Genomic DNA, 21,550 nt, shown 5'->3' with positions numbered 1-21,550 from the left:
ACAATATTAAACAAATGACATTAAATTACATCCCAGACACTGAATTATTTTAATACAGAAGGCAGAATCCCTTGAGTCTCATTGAACCATTATCAGTCATTCAGAATTGTTCATTTTAATGGAAACGGTCCCATAATGAACAAATTCAGAAACAGCAGTATTATACATTGGGAGAATTCACTCTTTCTCTTCTGGACCTTTAAATTTGTCTTATGTGTTCTCATAACCAGTTCTTTGTTGTACTTTAGTTTTGCTGTTGGGCTTGTTTGGTTCTGTTTGTGTTAGGTAAACAGTTTCCCTTAATGTAATTTAAAGCTTAACACGTGAATTAAACCCACTTTCTTTCTGAAGATTTTCTTGTGGCTTTTCCATTACAGATTAGAGAGGGCAGTTTCACCTTGTAGAGCTATGGAATAGCATGGTCACACTGAAACTTATGATCCACCACTCTCCCTTCCCGCTTCCTATTCTAACAGTACTGAACTGCTTCAAAGTTCCCTAAAGCACCAGTGTTTTATTCCTCTCTGAAGTGGCATATAGTCTTTCTTCTACTTGTAATATTCTACTTTCCCTCTTTTAAGCTTTCTGTTTAGTCACCTGTAAAACCCTAGTCTATGTGCCTCCTCCACCAGGAAGCTCACCTTCCCTGCTCCTAAAGACTTAAACATCCCATCTGCTTCAACCCAGGAGCTTATTCAGATACCATGTATATTTCAAATAATGTTTCTGGTTCGTGGCACCATACTGCAAATTATTATTTTAACACATTAACTGCCATGTGAGTTGTATTCAACTCATACTAGTTTTGAGCCCAGGGCCTCATGAAGCATAACTCACTCAATTGGCATGTCTCCCCCACCTCCTGTCACCCTGCTCCAGCTGCCTGCTCCTATAAGTCATTCACAGAAAACAATAAAAAATAACAATGTTTTCATTGAATTAGAAAGGATCATTTTGTTTTTGAAGCTTTTATTATATTTTCGTAATAAAACACCACAGCCCCAAGGAAAACTTTTTTTTTTTTCCTGATGTGGCAATCAATGTGTTAAAAGCCATGCCCCTCTGAATGAATGAGCTTCCTGTCTGAGTAGTTTCTATATTTTATTCATCACTGTGTTCCTTTGCCCTCACATATTGCCTGGCCTATGGTAATTGCTCAAGAAATATTGAATAAATTTAATTAAGTAATGCATATTACTCCATTCCTGTCAAAGAGAGGATATACACAAAATATATTTGTTTACTGTTTAAAAATAAAATGTAACCTAGAGAATTTAGCGTCCTAATCATGCATGCCCCACCCCCTCAGCTCCCTTTTAACTTAAATAAAAAGCTGTTTTATTCTTGCAGTTTCTGCTGGTTGAGAAGTCAGTGTAATAGAAATGCATTAATGCAAGAAGGATTTGCCTAGACATCAATAAACTGGAAAGGCTCCCTGTGGGCCACTTGTAGTGTCAATAAAGGCTCATAATTACTTGCTCCTTAGAGCATTTTAGGTCCAACCCCATTTGCTCTGCTGTGAAGACTAAGCTCAAGATCTCAGAGGTTCTTAACTTCCTAAACCCTAGGGAAAGAATGGTGAGCGCTAGTGGGAACTTGGGGTTTATAAGCAAAGGTGCTGACTGTTGTCATTATTTTCAGCTGTCAGGGAACTAGTAATTCATAACTTCCCTCTTCTCTCCCGCTGGGGGAGGATTGGTCGTGGAGGATTTCTGAGCCTGGGGACATGGAAACACCAGAGGCCGAGTGGGGATGACCAGTAATGGCTCAACCTGAAGGAAGGAGGAACTCCGGGGCGGCCTGGGACCTTGGGATCCGCGCTTGTAGGTGGGGGAAATCTTTGATTCCAGGCACTGTCTTACACAAGGGGTGCCAGCAGCCCGCGGCAAAGAGCAGAATCAATGCGTAGTATGGTCAGAGTAGCAAGCATCTCTCCCCAGTCAGGACTAGAACCAAAAGATAGTGGAAAGGTATTTAGCCTGAAGGCTGGTACACAAAAATCCAAAAGTGCCTCTGCCACACAATACAATAGAAATAAGGAAAGTGGTAGGAGGGAAGAAAAGGTGAAATAGTACCCTTGAGAGGCTAAATACATATCACTGAGACTTTTGGAGAGGAGCTTACCTGCCCATCCTTCCTTTCTGCTATGCATCCTTTCATCGTTCCCTCCCTCTCTTCCTTTCCACCTTCCTTCCTTCCCTCCTTCCTGGACGTGTGCATGTGTATGGGGCTGTACTTGCGTTTAAAAGAGAGGTCCTTGGTAGCTGCTTTTTCTCAAAATCCTATTTCTCCGCAGTGAAGTTTAAGTGGGACTGGAGTTTCCCTGACTTCTGCGTGAGGAGTTTCCAAATGACAATGAAAGAGAGGAACATAAATATCCATAAAGTTCCTAATGACACCTCTGTCATCTTGTTTCCTGTAGGATGCTGAGCTGGGGTTGTCAGGCAGCACCCATTCTGAGTGAGCTTTCGGCTAATCAGTTCATGTGTGTTTTTGTACTTTCCAGATTGAACTGTGCCCACAATAACAAACGTCCTCTTCCTCCCCCCCCCCGTTTCATTCTACTTCGAAGAGCGTGCATTTGGGAGTGCGAGTGTGTATGTTTAGCAAAGGTGCTTGGAAAAACCTACCCCTCTTGCAAACCACCCCTAGCTCCATCCAAAGCATTCCTTGGGCGGGACGCGTGTCTAATTGTCCCCAGCTGAGGGGCGCTCTCCCCGCCGATGCGGAAAGACTATCTTGGCACTCCTAGGTCCAGAGAGCTGACGCTTTGGCGTCCCAGGAGAGAGAGAGAGTGCGTGTGTATGTGTGAGTGTGCGTGTGTGCATGTGTGTGCGCGGGCTCGCGGGCGCGTTCCCCCGCGAGCTTCCTCTCCCTGCACAGAGCAGCCAGAGGCCGGGACGTTACTCTCCAAGCAGCCGCCAGCAACGCGAGGCAACAGCAGCCTCCGCCCCCTCAGCCCTATGATTGGCTAGTTTTGCTCATCATTTTCCTGCTAGCAAGAGGGAAGGGCCAGTGACGCCCCCGAACCCAGCTGCAGAAGCGGCCGCTACCTCCAGCACACAAGGTGTCTCATCTGAAAAGAAACCTGAGCCCCTGGGAGGCGGCGCAGAGCGACCCGGGCAGGGCTGGCGCGGACGACGCGGGAGGGCGCTGGGCAGGGCTCGAGGACCAGAGGGAGCTCGGCCAGAGAGGACCCTAGCGACCTGATCGTGCCATCCCCGCTCTACGCTCTCCTCGCATTTTACAGATTTCCCCCCCCCCCACGACTGTCGCCTCAAAACGGAGCCTTTACATCAAGAGAAGGTGCGGGAACTGGGGCAACCAGGACTTTCCCGGGCACCCAAGATGCGCTCCATTAGGAAGAGGTGGACGATCTGCACAATAAGTCTGCTCCTGATCTTTTATAAGACAAAAGAAATAGCAAGAACTGAGGAGCACCAGGAGACGCAACTCATCGGGTAAATGCAAAGCTTCATTTCAGGATATGACAAAAAGTCAAGCCATAAATGAAATGTGAATATAGACAGTTGAGTGATGGTTGAGATAGTGTGCGTGTTCCTTAGAGCTTGCGTGTGGTTAGTGTCATGAATTAAATAACAAAGGCTGTTGTTGAGGGGTATGTGCTTCTCTAAGCTGTTTCCGTGCGAGTTCAACTTGCTCTGTGCGGCGGTGGTGACAGTTGTGCTGGCACCGGGTGCTCGCACGCCAAAGGAGAAGTCACTGCATAAGTGTCAACAAAGAATGTGTGCCCTTGTCCTTTTAATCTGTGTACAGAACTCAAGCGAGACGTCTTTATTCACCAAACGGTTGCCCTTCCTTCTTTCTATCACTCTACAGAGGTGCTAGAGAAAGCTGGTTTCTTGAAAGGGTGAAGTTAAAGCTCAGAAAGCAGAAAATAGGTCTTCTCTGTTTCTCTACTTTTTTTTTTTGATGTTGGGTAGATCTGTGTATCATAATTTGAATTAGAAACTCCAGCACCACCAAGCATACTTCCTTATTTGTTCTTCCATGGGCAAAATGCATGGGCGTCATGGTTACAGTTTTAGAAAGAAACTGGGTACTGTAGCTTTAAACAGACTATATTTCTAGTTCTTTAGTTTGTCTAGATGAGTTCAGACTCTCTCCCGCCCCATTAAGTTCTCTAAATATCACACTTCCTTCCACCCTCCCCCTGGCCTCTTTGCCTTTGAAGTTTGCCCAGGAGGTGGTGCAACTTTGTGTTGCGGATATAGCTTGGAAGCTTTTTCTGAGGATGTGAACCTGGTTGTCAACTCTATTCAAAGTCCTGTTTCCGAAATCCTCCTTCGTCCGGAGGCGTCCGCTATCGGAAACTGCACATTGGCAGAGAAGCTCTGCTGTTTTTTTTTTTCTTTTTTCTCTGACATTTATTAAATCGAAGAGAGAGAGTCCTTGCCATTTTGTGTGTGTGTGTGTGTGTGTGTGTGTGTGTGTGTGTGTGAGGGGGCATAGGACTGCTAAAACGCACGCACGCTCTTAAACTTCATACACTCTGTTCCTTAATATTTTTGCTCCTTCCTAAGTAATGAGCATTTATTTAAGTAAGCATGATGCAGGTTTACCCTTCAAGAAGGATTCGCTAGTCCGTGGAAAACCAGGATAACAGTAGTACAATCAAAAGGGAGTGGAAGAAAATGAAAAAGCTAATAAGGAATGGGCTGGGTGGTCGTTCTGCACCAACGAATCTATCCATGGTGTATTCTGAAAACAACAGAAAGAACAGTCTGAGGTCCTTTACGCAAGAATGTGTGGTTCGAAAATCCAGTCTAGCTTGTCAGAAAAGAGGGACTCGGGGCGGGCTGGGGGCATCCCTGGCAGACAAAGGGGTCTTTGGGAAGGTGATGAACGCGCGCGCGGGGCTCCGGTGAGAGGCGCAGGCTGGGCGCGAGGGTCGAGGCTCTTTGTTCCCTCCGGAGCGGTGGGCTGCGGGGATAAGCCTGAGCCAGGACAAAGCGGCCAAGCCTCTCCGGGACTCCGAGGGTTCGGGGGGCCTCGGCTCGGGACCCCGGAGAGCAGGAGTGGGCGCGGCGAGCGAGGAGAAGGGGGCGCCCGCCGCTGCCGAGGCGTCCTCTCCGAGCCTCCCTGCACCGCCAGCGGGAAGGAGGAGCGCAGCCCGGGTCCCCGCGGGGGTAACAGACCCGGGACACCCCTCATTTCACGGGCGACATTTCTGCTGTGGCCCGTTTCTGGACGCGGCCGGCCGGAGGGTGCAGCGTGGGCGCGGAGGAGGAGGAGGAGGCGGCGGCGGCGGCAGAGGCAGGCACCCGCGTGACGGTCGCGCTAGCCGGGCCAGGCTTTCGCCCGCACCCTTTTCGAGCCGAGAAGCGGTTTCTTCCCAGTTCCTCTGAGAAGGCGCGGGGCGGGCGCTCGAGTTCCCCAAACAGGAAGAGAGGTGCGCGCCGGGTCTGTCTCCTCCCAGAGGGGCGGCGGCGGGGTGGAAGAACGAGTAAGCAGACAGGGGAAGCCCTCGCTGCAGGAATCAGGCCCCCTGCGCTCCGCACCCCCGCCCGCCCCCAGCCCTTTCCGCCGTGCGGGCGGCAAGTGGCTCCTCCCCCTTCGTTAAACCCCACAATCGCGGTCCCGCGGGGCGACACGGAGAGCCGACGCCGAGCTCACGCCGGGCACCCCACCGAGTCCCGGCTGCCGCCCGCCGCCCGCCCTTCCCGGAGACCGAGGCTCTGGAGGTGGCGCTGCCGGCAGCGAGGCGAGGACAGCCGGTCCCCCCGGCGCTCTCTTCTTTTCCCCCAGGATGACACGTTTAGTGGAAAAGCTTGTGATCTAGGCTCGTGGTTTTGTTTCAATTCCCAAACGGCACGTTTCTGGTGGAGGAGTTGACTCATCAAACTATCTAATCATCTCCTTGACTCCTGTCCACTCAAGCTATGTGGAGAGGCCGGTTTTGAGATGAGTAAGCTAGAGGGGAGGGTTGGGTCAGAGCAGAGGTCAGGGTTCCAAAAGTGAGGCGCCAGAAGTAGGCTCTGGCCTTTGGGGGGCACTGCGTGCCTTGCCGGTGGGCAGCAGTTTCCAATGAAAGGCTTTCCATCGTCCTTGAATCTTATAACATCGACCTAGATTCCTATTTAGCATTCTTGCTACCGTTTTGTCTGTTTGTTTGTTTGTTTCAACAGGCAGGCAGTTTCTTTATCTATTCCACTCTTTAACCCCGACTGGACTGGATGTCCCATCTAGAGTTAATTCAGCATTGCTCTTCTTGTATACTACAATATTGAACAATCTATGCAGACAGAAAGAGAATGACCACTTTCCCACCAACCATGCGCATTATCATATTTCCAGAGGAATAATACCAGCATTTTTAAAATAAGGAATTATTCCAAAATAGGTCAAGTAATAATTATTGGACACCTAAAATTGATATTTCCTTCCACAAAAACTTACTGACTTTTATGATGACAGTTAATAAAGTTTAAATCAAAGGGTATTGAAGGTATTAAGTGATCTATTCTTGACTTTTTTTCTTAATGGTCCTTACGATTGGCCTATGATTTAAATGGCTCTGTGTGCTCTTTTGGGTATAATTTGGAAAGGCATTAATTTAAGATTTCCACAGATAAAATAGGTGGGTATGCTCATTTAATGAGATAATATATTTGAAAGCGTAACAAACTTTAACATCATACAGATATTTGTTTTAAATGTTATTCCTTAAAACTTAGTACACACTATTTTTCTGGTTTACCACAAGTGAGCCTAACTTACTTTTATTATCATCCAAAGATCTCCCTTATAATTTGACTATATACTTCAGGTTGTTTTACTAAATGATCAACAATATTAGTTCTGAAATCTGTGGTAAGATTGACAGTGGAGATAAGCATTCCTACTTAGATTATTACCATTGTCAGCAAAGTTAGGTTCCAGTTTTGTTCTAGGGTAGAACACACCCTGTAAATGAAAAATCCCGAATTTGCATTTTACTTCACATGATACATTTGCAATTCTACCAAAACCCATAAGCAGTAAGTTAGAACAGCTCATCTTTATTTTTAGTTGTTTGGAGCTCAGGTAATGAAAACACAAAATTGTCTTCTCTCTTTGTGTTCAGGTTTAGTTTGATGGAAAGTCTTTTCTTTTAAATTACTTTTAAAATTTTATATTAAGGAGGAAGTTTAACCTAGTCCAAAGGGATCAAATTCATTCCAAAGCCAAGTCATGAAGAATTTCAGTGGGGTTGAATGAGAGGCTTTTGGGACCTAATTTCCTAAACTGAAGTTAATCGTATTTGCTATGTACTGCAGAACTAATAGAATAAATTGTGATGAAGCCTGGAAACTCATATTTCAAAGAGAAAAATATTTGCAGATACTGAGCAACACAACAGATAATTAGTTCTTGGTGCTGATATTCCATAGATAACCACTTTTTGTCTTTTTTTTTTAGCTCCATATATACTTTGTAATATATTGCTTTATGCTGAGTGATTTTTTGGATATGTTCTGTTATTTTTCCTATAAAAGTGCATATTGAATTTTCTTAAACATAACCCTATGCAAGAAATATTTTCAGTGAAGCTGTTCAAAAGTCATGTCTGATCTGGAATGAGAAACAAGTAGAGGGTGGCAACATCCTTCATGTCTTGTATTCATGGGAAAGAAAAGCCTTTTCCAAGATAGAATGTTACCAATGTCACAAGTGAAAAATCCCTTGGGTACAAAGAAATTTACTCCAGAGCTTTATTTCACTAAGCTTGGCCTTCTCACATGAATTCGATGAACTATAAGAAGTGTGACTAGTTGTAGCTGCTTCCATTCAAAGCTCTTTCCAGTGATAAAAGTCTTAAATTTGGCCTATCACTAGTTCAATAAAACAAGTCATGCAGGAGAGTAACATGCTAGCATGTTATTCACATGAAACTGATTTAAACTTTTAAAGTACTTTTTCAAAACATCTTGGAGATTCTGAAAAGGATCCATACAATTAAGTATATCATAGCAATCATTCTGCCATGTGTAAATATATCTATATCCACGTTTCAATGCAGCAATCTTCCATAGATTTTTTAAAATGCAAACTCATGCATATTTTTACTTCCCCTAGAAAAGTTTATTGGTGGTGAAAATAATTATTATCATAGCAATCTGTGGTTAGAAAAAGATATCGATAGCCTAGTTATTAACAGGATGAAGATTGGGAAGATCCTCCCTCACCTCCAAAATAGTGATAGTTTGTGCCTGTACTCATGAAGTCATATCTCCATAAGTGTGAAGGTTAACTTCTTATATATCCACATTTTCATTCACATGTAGTTATTATCATTAGACATATAATATGCTAATTGACTTCTGGGTTGGTGAGTAGTAAAGTGCATCCCATGTTTTCTTGCATCGTAAATGACCTCTGTAAAATTATTATTAGCCATGCATAGGCATGCAAATGTACCATTGTCATCAGTCGGATAGTTTAAAATATTACAGCTCTAAATTTCACAGAGCATAGTGGCACATGATGCTTTAGCTGCTTCAAATTTAAACTACATGTTTAAAAAAGAATGCAAACCAAAATACCAAACTATAAGCCTTCAATTACAGAATTCATCCAACAGCTGTTACACAGGCAGTGTTTCCATTGATAGTAGGAGAGGGTTGCCTACATAATAAACACAGATTTAGACTTTGTTATTGAGCAAATAGTCATGCTGCTTTTTAACTATGTTTCTGAGATTCTAAAAATTAAAAGATGGCATGTAAAGAAATAAATGTACATATTGAGAGGGCTTCGATTTTTGTTGGTATGCCATAAGAAGTGGCTTTTTGATTCTCTGAGTCTGGGCTTACATGTGTGAAGCATAAAGAAAATATTGTATTGAATGAAGAATTGGTTCAGCTAAAAATGTCCTAATGGCATAAATGCTATTATAGATATCTGTCACCATCATCACTACCACCACACCATGCCACATGATATACTAGCTTAACATTATTTGTTGGAGAGGGGTAGTTGATTTTTTTTTTGATGTAATAGAAAATATTAGTAATAATGGCTACTGAATGTTCTCCCTACTAGAGTCTGTGTCTACCCACAACAACTGTTAGGGAAGTACCTCATGGTTGACACATTTTAAGAGCAATGCAATTTTTAAAATTAGCACTTTAATAATGCTTTATAAATTACTTTCACATACAGAGTCCTAATTAAACCTCACAAAGTCATTGAATATTAGATGTTATCATAGTTTTCACCATAAGGTAAGGCCACTGTGGCCTAGAAAGAGAATATTGTTTAAGAACACAAGGCTGGCAAGCCATGGAATCACAAACATGCCCAGAACAGATCACCTGATATCCCAAGCTCTTCTTTCTTTGAAACAAAATCTCCTTCCATTACACGTATATGCCTTCTGTAAAAATGAAATTACAATCTTAGGAATCAAAATTCTATAGATGCAGAGAATTGACCAGATATTTGTCTCTGTTGTTTAAACAGTCAATGAGAGGCTAGTGGGGAACAGAGCTTTTAGCTTTATTTTATCTTTAATTGACAAATAATAATTGTATATATTTATGGGATACAATGTAAGGTTTTCATACATGTATACATTGTGCAAAGGTCAAAGTAGGCTAGTTAATATATTTGTCACCTCAAATATTTATCATTTCTTTGTGGTGAGAATATTTAAAATCTTTTCTTTCAGCTACTCTGAAATATAAATCCATTATTATTAACTATAGCCACTGTGCTATGCAAGAGAACACCAGTACTTACTCCTCCTAACTGAAACTTTGTACCTGTCGACCAACTTCTCCCCTTTCCTTACCCAGCCTCTGATAACCACCATTCTACTCTCTATATCTACAACTGTGTTTCAGAGTCCACATATAAGTAAGAACATGTGGTATTTGTCTCTCTGTGCCTGGTTTATTTCACTTAAAATAATGTCCTCTAGGTTTATCCATTTCCTGTGTTTTTTAGAATGAATACTCTTCCACAGTGTATATCTCCCAGATTTTTAATCCATTTACCCATTGATGGGTACTTATGTTGTTTCAATATTTTGACTATTGTGAATAATGCTGCAATGTACATGGATGTGCAGGCATCTCTTAGACATACAGATTGCAATTCCTTTGGGTATGTACCCAGAAATGGGACTGCTGAATTACATGGCAATTTTTTTATTTCTAGATTTGATGAGATTTTTTTTTTGTGCTACTGAAGTCTTTTATTACTATGGAAATAGTTTCATTTCAAAAAGAATAAGTGTAGAAACTTGTCATGATAAAGTCATATTCATTTAATCGTTGTAACACCTTTCATCATGCTTATACATCTTCTAACTTCTAGAAAATAACTGTATGTATAATTTTTTTTGCCAGTAATGTAAATCAAATTATGTATTGTGCTATTCAGACAAATGTTTCTTACTTTCACAAAGCTGGAATTTTTGTTTTGTTTCAGAGATGGTGAATTGTATTTGAGTCGATCACTTGTCAATAGTTCTGATAAAATAATTCGGAAGGCTGGCTCTTCAATCTTCCAGCATAATGTAGAAGGTTGGAAAATTAATTCCTCTTTGGTCCTGGAGATAAGGTGAGTTTCTTTAATATGGCACAATAAATTTCATATCATATTCTTAAATGCGTTGAACTTGGCAAACTTACATTGAACACTTGATTTATAAGTATGAATACTTTAATAGAGGAGTGAACCAGCTCTATTTAATGTTGCTCAATGAAGAATGTGAAACCATAAAATTCAAATCATTTTACAGTCAGAAATTTAAGGGTGAATATGTGAGTTTTGAATACAGTGTCTTTATATTAATGGAATAAAATATTCAACAGAGTACCAATATTTAACATACTTTACTCAATTACTCAGGATGGACATATATTTTGAGAATTATCTTTAACTTTTTCTCTATTAAATCTTCATTCTAATCTTGTATTTCCTCAATTAGATGAAAGTACAGCCTATTCAACTCCTATTTTGCTGACAATTGTAAACAAATTTGTCTTATTCTGTGAATTAGTATGTCTACGTGAGCTCATATAAAAAGATTGGGTAAAAACCAGAAAATAAACTTTCTAGATTACTGGCTTATTCTTTGTAAGAGTAGGCATTTTAGCTGAAACAAACTCTTGTAATTGAACTCAATGCTTACATGTTTTGTCATTTTCTTCTAATATAATCCTATTACTAATAAGAAACATAAGATCATATCTTCCTAATTATGGAGAAAACAAATAGATTTTATTTTTCTCAATATTTACTTTACATTGCTATTTTGGTTGGTATGTTTGAATTAGATCGTTTTCAGAAAACCAGAACTCTTTAAAAAAGTTTGAGAGAACACATCCCTTTACATAGTACAATCATTGTATTTTTCTAGTATTGGCAAAATGCTAACTATTCAATGACTGAATATTAACAAGAAAATTTTATAAGAGTAGCTTAGTGATTAAAAGATAAAGAGGTGATTAATTTGTGCAGGTTTCTACCTACTCACTTCTTGAATTATACTTACAAATAATGTAGATCATAAGCAATGTGAAGGAAGAGTCTATTGCCCTCATATTTAGGGCATGCATGACAATTGATAGAATGCATTTCAGCAAAGACACTCACTACATGTTGAAATTTACTTGAAAGAATGTCTGGAAATTTAAAAGAGACAATGTCAGAGAAATGCAGGCATGATTAGACTACTTCTTTTTAAAGTTTGGAAGTGACTGGAAAGATAAATAGGAACCAAATCATGGCAATGTCAAGTGGTGTATGTTTGCTTGCTTTTACTTTAGGGGTCTCTCTATATCTGTGGGCCTAGTACAAAAATGAGGAGATAAGGAGAATCTGATGACAGAGTTCATCAATTGGTGTCTGTTGGGTAGAATATGGCCAGCAAGAAAGATATATCTCAACTATATGGAGAAAAAAAAAAAAAAACCTTAAAGCCAACATTAAAAATCAGAAGATTCTTTATATAAAGTACAAATTTTCATAAACTCTTGAGAAATTGTAAGAGTGACAACTCTGAATCTGTATTCCTCCTGAGAATAAGTTGGTTGAAGCTGACACAACTATGATCTCTCCAGTTTGATATTTTTTACACCTAGAGCTCCCTTTTCTCATACCTCTGTCTTCTATTCCCAGCCCCGAATTTGAATTTAGAGATGAGATAGTTACGAAGAAAGAGCTACAGGATGTGCGATGATATGGAGTCATAAACACAGATATAGTTTAGGGTAGAACAGGGTGAGGGTTTGTATTTCTTGGAGTTAGATTGGAAAGAGAGAAATATAGGTGATTAAAAAGCAAAGATTGATCTATAAGGAGAAAGAGAACTTTCAAAGTGGATGGTTTAACAAGAAGGGAGACAGGTAAGACTATACAGATCAGATAAAGTGATGAAAGAAAGATAAGATATTTTAGCAGTTTCATTAATATAGGTAGCCATGCTAAGTAATATGTCAGAAAAAATCTAATAAGCAAATTAAATAATTGACACTAGTTTAATTAATATATGTGGATATGCTTTCCTAATATCTATATAAAATTGAATGCTGCAGGTGTACATGAGGGTACAGATAAACATTTTTGTATTAAGATTTTAAAACTAAGGTTGCTAAACATCTGAATTGATCCAAAAATTCATTATTGCAACTTTGCAAATTAATAAAGGTTGCATTCATATCTTTGAAGGCAGTCTATTTCAAATTATAACAGCTGATAATATGAATGAAATGTTAGTCTATTTTTGTATATTTCTCATTAAGAGATAAAGAAATAAACAATAAAACAGTGAATGAATATTGAATAATACATACAAAGTTGTCGCTTCCTTGCAAGAAAAGAATAATTTGTAAAACCATTGTTGTACAATGTGCAGTTTATAAAAATTATAAATGCCTAATAGCAGAAATGACTAGTTTTAATCAGTTTGACACCTGTAATAAAAGATTTAGAATATGAAAATGTCTAATTGTTGACTTAGCTTTTGAAAATATGTTTTTTAAAAGTCATACTGAAAACTAATCAGGCAATATTTTGGATTATTATTTTTCTTTTCTTTTTTTTTTTTATTTCAGCTCATCATGGGGGTACATAAGTTTAGGTCATATACATTGTCCATGTCCCGCCCATCCCCCCGAGTCAGAGTCCCAAGCGCGTCCATTCTCATTCTCCAGACAGTGCGCCTGGCACTCACCATGTAGTCATACCTCCATCCCCTGCCCCCCCACCTCCCCGGGTCTGCACCTTCAAGCATGACCATTCCCCAGAGGGTGTGCAACGCACTCGTCATGTAGGCATACACCCATCCCCTCCCCCCACCCCCCATCCCAGTCTGATATCCAATTGGTACCCTTCCCTGATGTACATTTAGGTGATGATCAGGGAAACCAGTTTTCTGGTGAGTACATGTGATGCTTGTTTTTCCATTCTTTGGATACTTCACTTAGTATAATGGGTTCCAGCTCTCTCCAGGAGAACCAAAGAGATGTCGTATCATCGTTATTTCTTATAGCTGAGTAGTACTCCATGGTATATATATACCACAGTTTACTAATCCATTCGTGGATTGATGGGCACTTGGGTTGTTTCCACATCTTTGCGATTGTGAACCTTAAACAGATTCAAGTAGACCTACCATTTGATCCAGCAATCCCATTATTGGGCATATACCCAGAAGAACAAAAGTCATTCTTTAACAAAGACACCTGTACCCGAATGTTTATGGATTATTATTTTTCTTTGTTTCTTCCTCGCCTCCCTAGCATTTAAGAAGTATCATATCACTTTGTGTCTGTGAGTGGGTGTGGGTATATTTTTAAAGTGTTTTCAAAATTCTACTTTGAAGTTTTAATTAAGTATTACAACTAACCATTTTTTATCTTAAATGATTGAACTACACTTACAAATCTTGCTTATATTAAAATATCATTAGACTTAAAATGCTCTTATGATATTCCTAATAAATCATCTATTTACATTAAAATGTGAAATAGTTAGTGAAGATACATTTTTTTTCAAATTTATAGACAAGATTTTCTTTCTTATTACTAATTCTTTCAGCTCCACATACCTTCTGTTACTTTCATAAGCACACAAAGAATTGATTCATATATAGTCACCAAAGAATTGTACCTCTGTGGAGTTATCTAGGGAAATGGTTCCATATATTATATTATTTCATTGTACTTTGAAGATTCATGAAGATTTAGGGAGTTGGGCATTCTGTAGCTTACTTTGCAATTAAAATAATTAGCTTAGTTTAAAGCATTGCTTTTATTGGAAATAGTTTGTGCTCTATTATCGTAAACTAAGAAATGACACACTTAAGATGCATTAGATGTTTTGAATGAATCTGTGAACATTGTACTGAGAGATTATTTGGTCATTTCCAACACTTATAACTCGACATGTTTTTCCATACTTGGGTTGTTTCTTCCTTTCTTTTTTTCTATTTTTTTTTCTTATGTTTACTAGAAACTCAGAGAACTACAAATACCAAGTATAAATGTATAGAAATGTACAGGCTCAGTTACTCATTGGAATGGCTTAATCACATCAAACTTAGAAAAAATATTTTGAACTTTTAGTATCATTATATTATATATCAAAGTTTTTAAACAGATAAGACCTGCAGGTTAACTAAACATAATTTCAAATTTCTATATGCTTAACTTTCAAAAAGAATTTTCTATTTCATTCATAGATCTACTTTAGGAAAATGTCTATATACAATTCTTACACCATTTTCTACCTACTTTGATCAATAAATGACCAGTAGAATTAATCTTGAGTCACAAATCTTATTAGTGGCAGAGTCAAGATTCAAATCCACACCTATCTGATCATAGAACCAGAGTCTTATTACAAAACAAATTTCTTGGAAGAGTATCTTTGTCTTTATAGAGGAAATCAAATCACAAAGCATATTTTAATACTCAAAATGCATACCATCAAATGTATCTGTGTGGGATACATGATTTTATTTTGCTCTTAAATAACAAAATATAAGATACTATTCATCTAATATTACCAAATTCTGGGCCAGCTATCAAATGGCAGTCTGAGGTGTAAGTTAAAGAAAAAGAAAATATTTGTAAGTATTGTGGGACAATTTTGCCTTTTCATTTAGTTGTATTATTTAGGATTTTTATTTTGATACTAAAATATTGTTTTTATAACAGCTAGGACTCTTAAGTTCAGAAGTCCTAAACAAGCTACAGGTTTTGAGGCAAGTTGCCTTGTAGAAATAATCTTTTCAGGCAAAAAATTGTTCTCTCTGCTTTTTTTTTGTTAGAGGCAGGGTCTAGCTTTGCTGCCCAGGTTGGAATATGAGTAGCTAGGACAATATTGGTGGACCACCATGCCCAGCGAATTTAAAAAAAGAAAACTTTTTTTAGAGATAGGAGGTGGAGAGGGGGGTGGAGTCTCACTATGTTGCCCAGCTGGTCTTGAATTCCTGGCCTCAAGTGATCCTTCAGCCTCTGCCTCCCAAAGTGTTGGGATTACAGGCATGAGACATCATGCCTGGCCCTCTCTGCTTTTTATAGGCTTACTGAAACATTTAGCATCTCTTAACTTTTTTTTTTTTCCTTTTATTGAACTATGTCAGTACCAGATGAATTGATACAGAGGTTTTTGTTTTTGTTTTTGTTTTGGAGTAGCAGTCTGGAGTCATTGTTTAAAGTTTGCAAAAACTGACACCTAATATATGTATCATAACCTAATTTGCTTCTGAATTTATGATACATTCCAACACTAAGATCTGTCACACAGTACTTTCTTATAGAGTTAACAATGCCATTTAGATTAAATTTTACTTGTGGCATGTATGTTTGTTGTTGAAAATAAAAAACCTACAGAGAAAAAAGAGTGGCACCTGATGATAGGTTAGCTATGGTTGACATTTCACAAGTGATAACAATGTTTAGTGAATTAATTCTCTGGAACTCTGCACTTGCTATTTTAAGTAATGGGTGATGTTAAAAAGGAAGTTGTAGTTGAAAATTCAGTTAAAAGTTTCTGTATCGAGTCGATTTTTGTCAGTTTAACTGTCTAAACCAACCTTTCAGTTTAAGCCAATATTGCCTAACAAAAATAGTTTTTATGACTAAGACTTTTAGTCTCACTAAAAGTGAAACGTATTTTGAGATTCTTTCAGTTATCTTTATCATTAAAACAGTTGCTGAATTTAAGTGCTTGCTTATTTAATGAGGTTTCAAAAGTTGCATTATGATCACAAAAAGACCTATGAAGTGTCCTTTATTTGTTCTTTTAAGTCATGTACAGAAAACACAACTACCTTCTCTGAATATCTGGTGATAACTTGACCACATATAAGGAAAACTTACGCTGGTAGAGCCTGCATATTAAATATTAGCTTTTGTTGATTAATGTTTCTTTAGAGCCTAGATGTAAGACTGGGTTTTCTTTCTGTCTTTCATTTATGAACGAAAGTAACAGATTAAACAAAATTAAATTCATATTCGTTATCATCTGAGCTCTGAGCAGAAGCATATATATTCTCCTTGTTGATAAAGTGTTGTTTCAGTTCAATGCATATATGAATTTTTATGCTTCCCATGACATTTAGCTAATTATATTTGAGAATTAGCTTTAATTTTTTACATGTTTATAGTCTGAACAACAACTGGACTTAGCAATTCCGCAGTTATTTGCAGTTCATTAAATCTATAATCTAAAAAATGTTTTCAGCCTGCTTGGGGGAGGGGTAAAAATCTAACATTTTCACACTGTTTTCAAAAAATATTAAGCACTTAAATCACAATATTATTCACTTACACTAATTGTTTTTAGTCTTTTTTTGCATCCTGCACCAGGAATCTTATCTCAGAGAATTTCCTACGTTTTGAGTTCCTATAAGTAGAAACTAAAAGTTTGCTTAAATATAAGAAGAGAAAACACACTGGAGTCATTCAAGGTTTCCTCTTTTTCCTTTTTCAGTTTAAAAGTGCAGATGCTACACTAACAATTATTCTTAATTTTGCCTAAGAAACTTTTTATGTTTTAATATATCAGTTTATGTGAGTTGGTACTTTTTATTGTTTTGAAAATAACTTTTACTATTTTTGCTGTTTGCATTTAATAAAATGAACTACTGCTGAACCTATAACTCAACATTGGAAGCAATCATAACAATTATTGTCTGTACCTAATAATTATTTATCTCATTAAGCACTATTTTCTTCCAAGAGTTAAATAACATGATGTCTTTTAAAAACTTTGCTGAACTCTTATAGTCCTCTTTTTTTATATCATTTTTCCCTAAGAGTGAATAAAATAAAGATGTCTAATTATACTCAGGAATTTGAAAGACCTATTTTAAAGTATTTTTGCTGCTGACTTTCTATAACACAGAAAAGGTGCTGTCATTGGAAAGTCCCTCTTGCTATTAGTTGACAAGCATGCAAGTGTTATCTTTTTGGACCAAGTAAAAGGGATTTTCCCTTTTGGATTGCCAAGCTACAGAACCTTCTTTTGAATCTGGACCTCTAATCTACTTACTTCAAGCATGCAAGCATACTACTACTTTTGAGTACATATCTTCAAATACATTTATTGCAACCCATTTAAATCATATTCAAAAGAAAATAATACACCATCTAGTTTGATGGGTTAACCACATCCGTGCAGTCTCTATGTTAAAGCCAGTCTTGTCATCTTCACAGGAAATGAGAAATTTTTGTTGAAATGCAGGTGTCACATATTACTTAAATTTTCGTAGACAAATAAGTGGTAGTTAATAAGTGTGTCCAAAAGTTTCTGTGTATTGCCACTTTTAGTGCTAGTTGTTAACGTTTGTAAAGAATCACTATGTGCTTGCCATCATTAAATACTTTTCCATTTTCTGTAATTCATAAGCCCTACCGTTACTGATTTCAGCTATAATTCTCTTCTTATATAACCTGTAATTTGTTAAGATAAATTGCTACAGTGTCTAATAGTATTTCTATCAATTTTTTAAATTTCATTTGTAGGGTATTTTTACAGTTTCCTGTACAAATTCCACGCTATATGAACCCTGATATTCAGAATATTTGAGAAAAAAATTCATAAAATATTGGTTTTCAGAGATCCAATGGTCATATCTCTTGTGTATGAAATCTGATAAAACAAAATTTTGAATCATTTGGTTTTCTAGTTAGATCACACAATAAACTGAAAACTATTTAGAGCAAACCCAAATTAAGAAAAAGAAAAAAAAAAAAAAGGAAAGATACTAGTGAGTTACTTTCCATCCCTCCTTGCTAATCATGCTTCTGCTTTTAAGTCTGGGTTGGAGAATTACTCTTTTGATGGAGTCAAGGGGTGAGGTTAGATGTTGTGCTCAGTAATAAAATTTATCAATTATGATAGAGCTTAAACAATAATAGCACTAGAGGAAAAATAAGTCTGTCATATATTAAATGTTGTAATAATGAAATAATGAGATTGTTTTTATTGCTTCGAAAATGCAAACTTGAAGTAAGAGCATTTTAGTAAAGACTATTCAATTTCTAGCCTAGTTGTAGAGCTTTTTCAGGTTGCTTTTTGCTTATATATGTTTGGTAGCCTGAGGGTAAAACAATTTCAGACTTTTGTAGCCTGGGTTCATAATTTCCTTGGCAATATAATTTCTTCAAAAACTAACTAGACTCTTGGGCTATTTCCCTGTAGTTAGTGCCAGGCATAAATAACCACATCCAAAGATTTCTTCTGAACACAGTTCTTAAGAGTTCTGACTCTCCTCTAATTATTCTGACCTACCCCTCCCTTTCCTCAATGTCATGCCAACCACTGTGAAGTCCTTTGAATCTACAGACTTATGTGGAAAGACAATATCTCTCTTGCTGCTGGTATAGCTCCAATTTATAGCCTTATATTTTGTTAGTTGTGGTGCAGAAATATTCAAGAGGTCCCAACCACTGGACTCTCAGTTTAGATTATAGGTCATTGCCAGAGATGTATTCCTTTCCATCTTGGCTTGCATGTTGGCTATTTTATGCCTGAGTTCACCTCATTTAGTGCCTTGATAAAAGGAGAGGCCAACTTAAACCAACATACCCTTTTTAACCATTCCACCAAAACCAACACATTTGTTAGATATAAGCCACAACTTCCAAATTATTGCACACAATAGCTTTATCGGGTGGTTTGCTTTTCTAATTTGGTTTAATTTTTTTTTTCTTTTTTTTGAGATTGGGTCTCACTCTACTACCTAGGGTAGAGTGCAGTGGTGAAATCATAGCTCACTCCAATCTCAAACTCCTGGGCTCAAAGGATCCTCCCACCTCAGCCTCCTGAGTACCTGGGACTGCAGGTGCGCACCACCATGCCCAACTGATTTCTCTATTCTTTTGTAGAGACAGGATCTCTCTATGTTGCTCAGACTGGTCTCAGACTCCTGGCCTCAAGTGATCCTCTTGTCTTGGCCTCCCAAAGTGCTAGGAGTACAGGTGCGAGCCACTGCACCCAGCAGGTGCTTTTCTATATCATACCAAGGGTCGCCAGCTTTTCGGCCAGCTATGTTTGTATTATCATTTTCCATCATCTAACTACTTAACATATGTATATATTTTAGGTTTATGTAGCATCTCACATCTGTTATCAATTTATCTATTAGGTATGAGATAGGCTAAGTTTCCATGAAAAAAGAAACCTTAAATATAGCAGCAATGCAAGTTGGAAGCTTATTTCTCTCTCATATAAAATCACATGATCCACTCACATCCCATTTAAGGAAATTAACTGGCATGGCCAAACCCAGCTGTACTTGGGTTTGGAAACTTGCAAATATTCTAGCTGAGCATCCAGGTGCCCAATAAAACTTAGAGTGTTCAAATAATAAAAGGAAGAAGGAAAGAAATGAAACCAAGGAGCAGTTTGCTAATTCTACCACACATAATCCAATGTTATATCTATTCATTTTTTTCCTCTGATGTACCCGTCTTACCTCCTGGACTCTTAAGCTTGGAAGAGAACTTTCATATACATCTGGTGCTATAGTGTTAATTCTTCTTCAGATAATTATAATATACAGATTATTTGGATAAATGTGTATATATTTATAGGAAAGTTCAATCTTTTTAATAGTGTTAACTTTGGTACAATTTAAAACAATTTCAAGAAATTCCAATTCACCTTAACCAGACAATATTAAAATATATGACTATAGAAAATTTACTGAAGCTAGCAGAATAACTAGTTATGCAAAGTCAAGTCATAGCAATTGTGTTTATTTTATTTAATAAACTGATTTTTCTAAATACTTTAGCTTTTTTCACTCCACTAATAGGTATATATACTATGTCTATTTACAAAATCATTAAGAAACTCTGCAAATGCTTTTTAAGATAGTCTGTTTTCTGTAGAATCTTCTTAATTTGTTGATTTAATTACCACCTGAAAATTTAAGATTAGTAGGTTCCTAATTTATATTTCATCATATGTTACTTTGTAAATAATATCACCAGTTCTTGGATATTCTGTCATTAATGTAAACATTTGCTTGTATTTCAAATATAGGAAGAACATACTTCGTTTCTTAGATGCAGAAAGAGATGTCTCAGTGGTCAAGAGCAGTTTTAAGCCTGGTGATGTCATACACTATGTGCTCGACAGACGCCGGACACTAAATATTTCTCATAATCTACATAGCCTCCTACCTGAAGTTTCACCAATGAAAAATCGCAGGTTTAAGACCTGTGCAGTTGTTGGAAATTCTGGCATTCTTCTAGATAGTGAATGTGGAAAAGAGATTGACAGTCACAATTTTGTAATAAGGTGAGCTTTATTCTGTTCCTAGAGGTTGTAATTTCTTCAAAGATGTTTTACTCAGGGAGAGAAAACTGGCAGAAATGTTTAAATTTAATACCAAGTATTATTAAAAGCTCAAGCAAATATTTATCTATGATATCCTTTTCTGTGTAGTATTCAAATTCACATTTACCCTGGAATAGAAAATTATAATTATTGTGTCATTGAAAAAAAAACTGATCTTATTGTAGCAATAAGATTCACAGCAGTTTTTTTGGGGGGATTGGAGGAGGTGAATGGCAATTTTATTAGATTTAATATTCATACATAAAAATATTTTTCCTAATATCTCTTCTTTATATTTATTAGTTTTGTGTAAATTTGTGGTATAAAGATTATGAACATTACTATGCAGTGATGTAATCAATGTAAGTTAATTTTACTCTGTCACTGATAGCTATTTAGCAGATTCTAAGAGCATAATTTACCAAGTTTATACTTGATACCTCGGGCCAAATTGCCTCCATTATTCTTTATATGTGGTATTTGTGTTTGTTAGTATATTTCCATTTTTTTTTTCTGACATAATTAAACATTCCTGTTTGGTTTTCAAAAATGGTCAAAAGACGTTTGATGAATTATATGTTTGGTTAATTTTTATTATCTAAGAAAAAAAAAACCTCAAGAGTAGAAATGGAATTGTGATGACATCATCAATATTACCAGTTTTTAATTCCCAGTTATCATATCTGTACAGTTTTTGGCTGGTTTTAGTTAATTCTAGGTCCTTAGATGATTTTGCTGC

At 37.5% G+C, this 21,550-nt stretch overlaps 1 protein-coding gene across 2 annotated transcripts in view; it reads left to right on the top strand.

Annotated features, from left to right (window-relative positions):
- Nucleotides 1-3,014: 3,014 nt before the first annotated feature.
- ST8SIA4 (ST8 alpha-N-acetyl-neuraminide alpha-2,8-sialyltransferase 4) overlaps nt 3,015-21,550 on the top strand; it is a 99,579-nt gene continuing 81,043 nt past the window's right edge. The window contains exons 1-3 of one of the 2 annotated variants that reach the window (XM_045566576.1): nt 3,015-3,461; nt 10,438-10,569; nt 20,515-20,772. In XM_045566576.1, coding sequence (XP_045422532.1) covers nt 3,349-3,461; nt 10,438-10,569; nt 20,515-20,772 — 503 coding nt within the window. In that variant the 5' untranslated portion in view covers nt 3,015-3,348. The remainder of the gene's footprint in view (nt 3,462-10,437; nt 10,570-20,514; nt 20,773-21,550) is intronic. The other variant, XM_045566577.1, reaches the window with a different exon arrangement.

The sequence above is a fragment of the Lemur catta genome, chromosome 12 (assembly GCF_020740605.2).
Source record: "Lemur catta isolate mLemCat1 chromosome 12, mLemCat1.pri, whole genome shotgun sequence".
Lineage (NCBI taxonomy): Eukaryota > Metazoa > Chordata > Mammalia > Primates > Lemuridae > Lemur > Lemur catta.
This window is presented reverse-complemented; position numbering and strand designations above follow the sequence as displayed.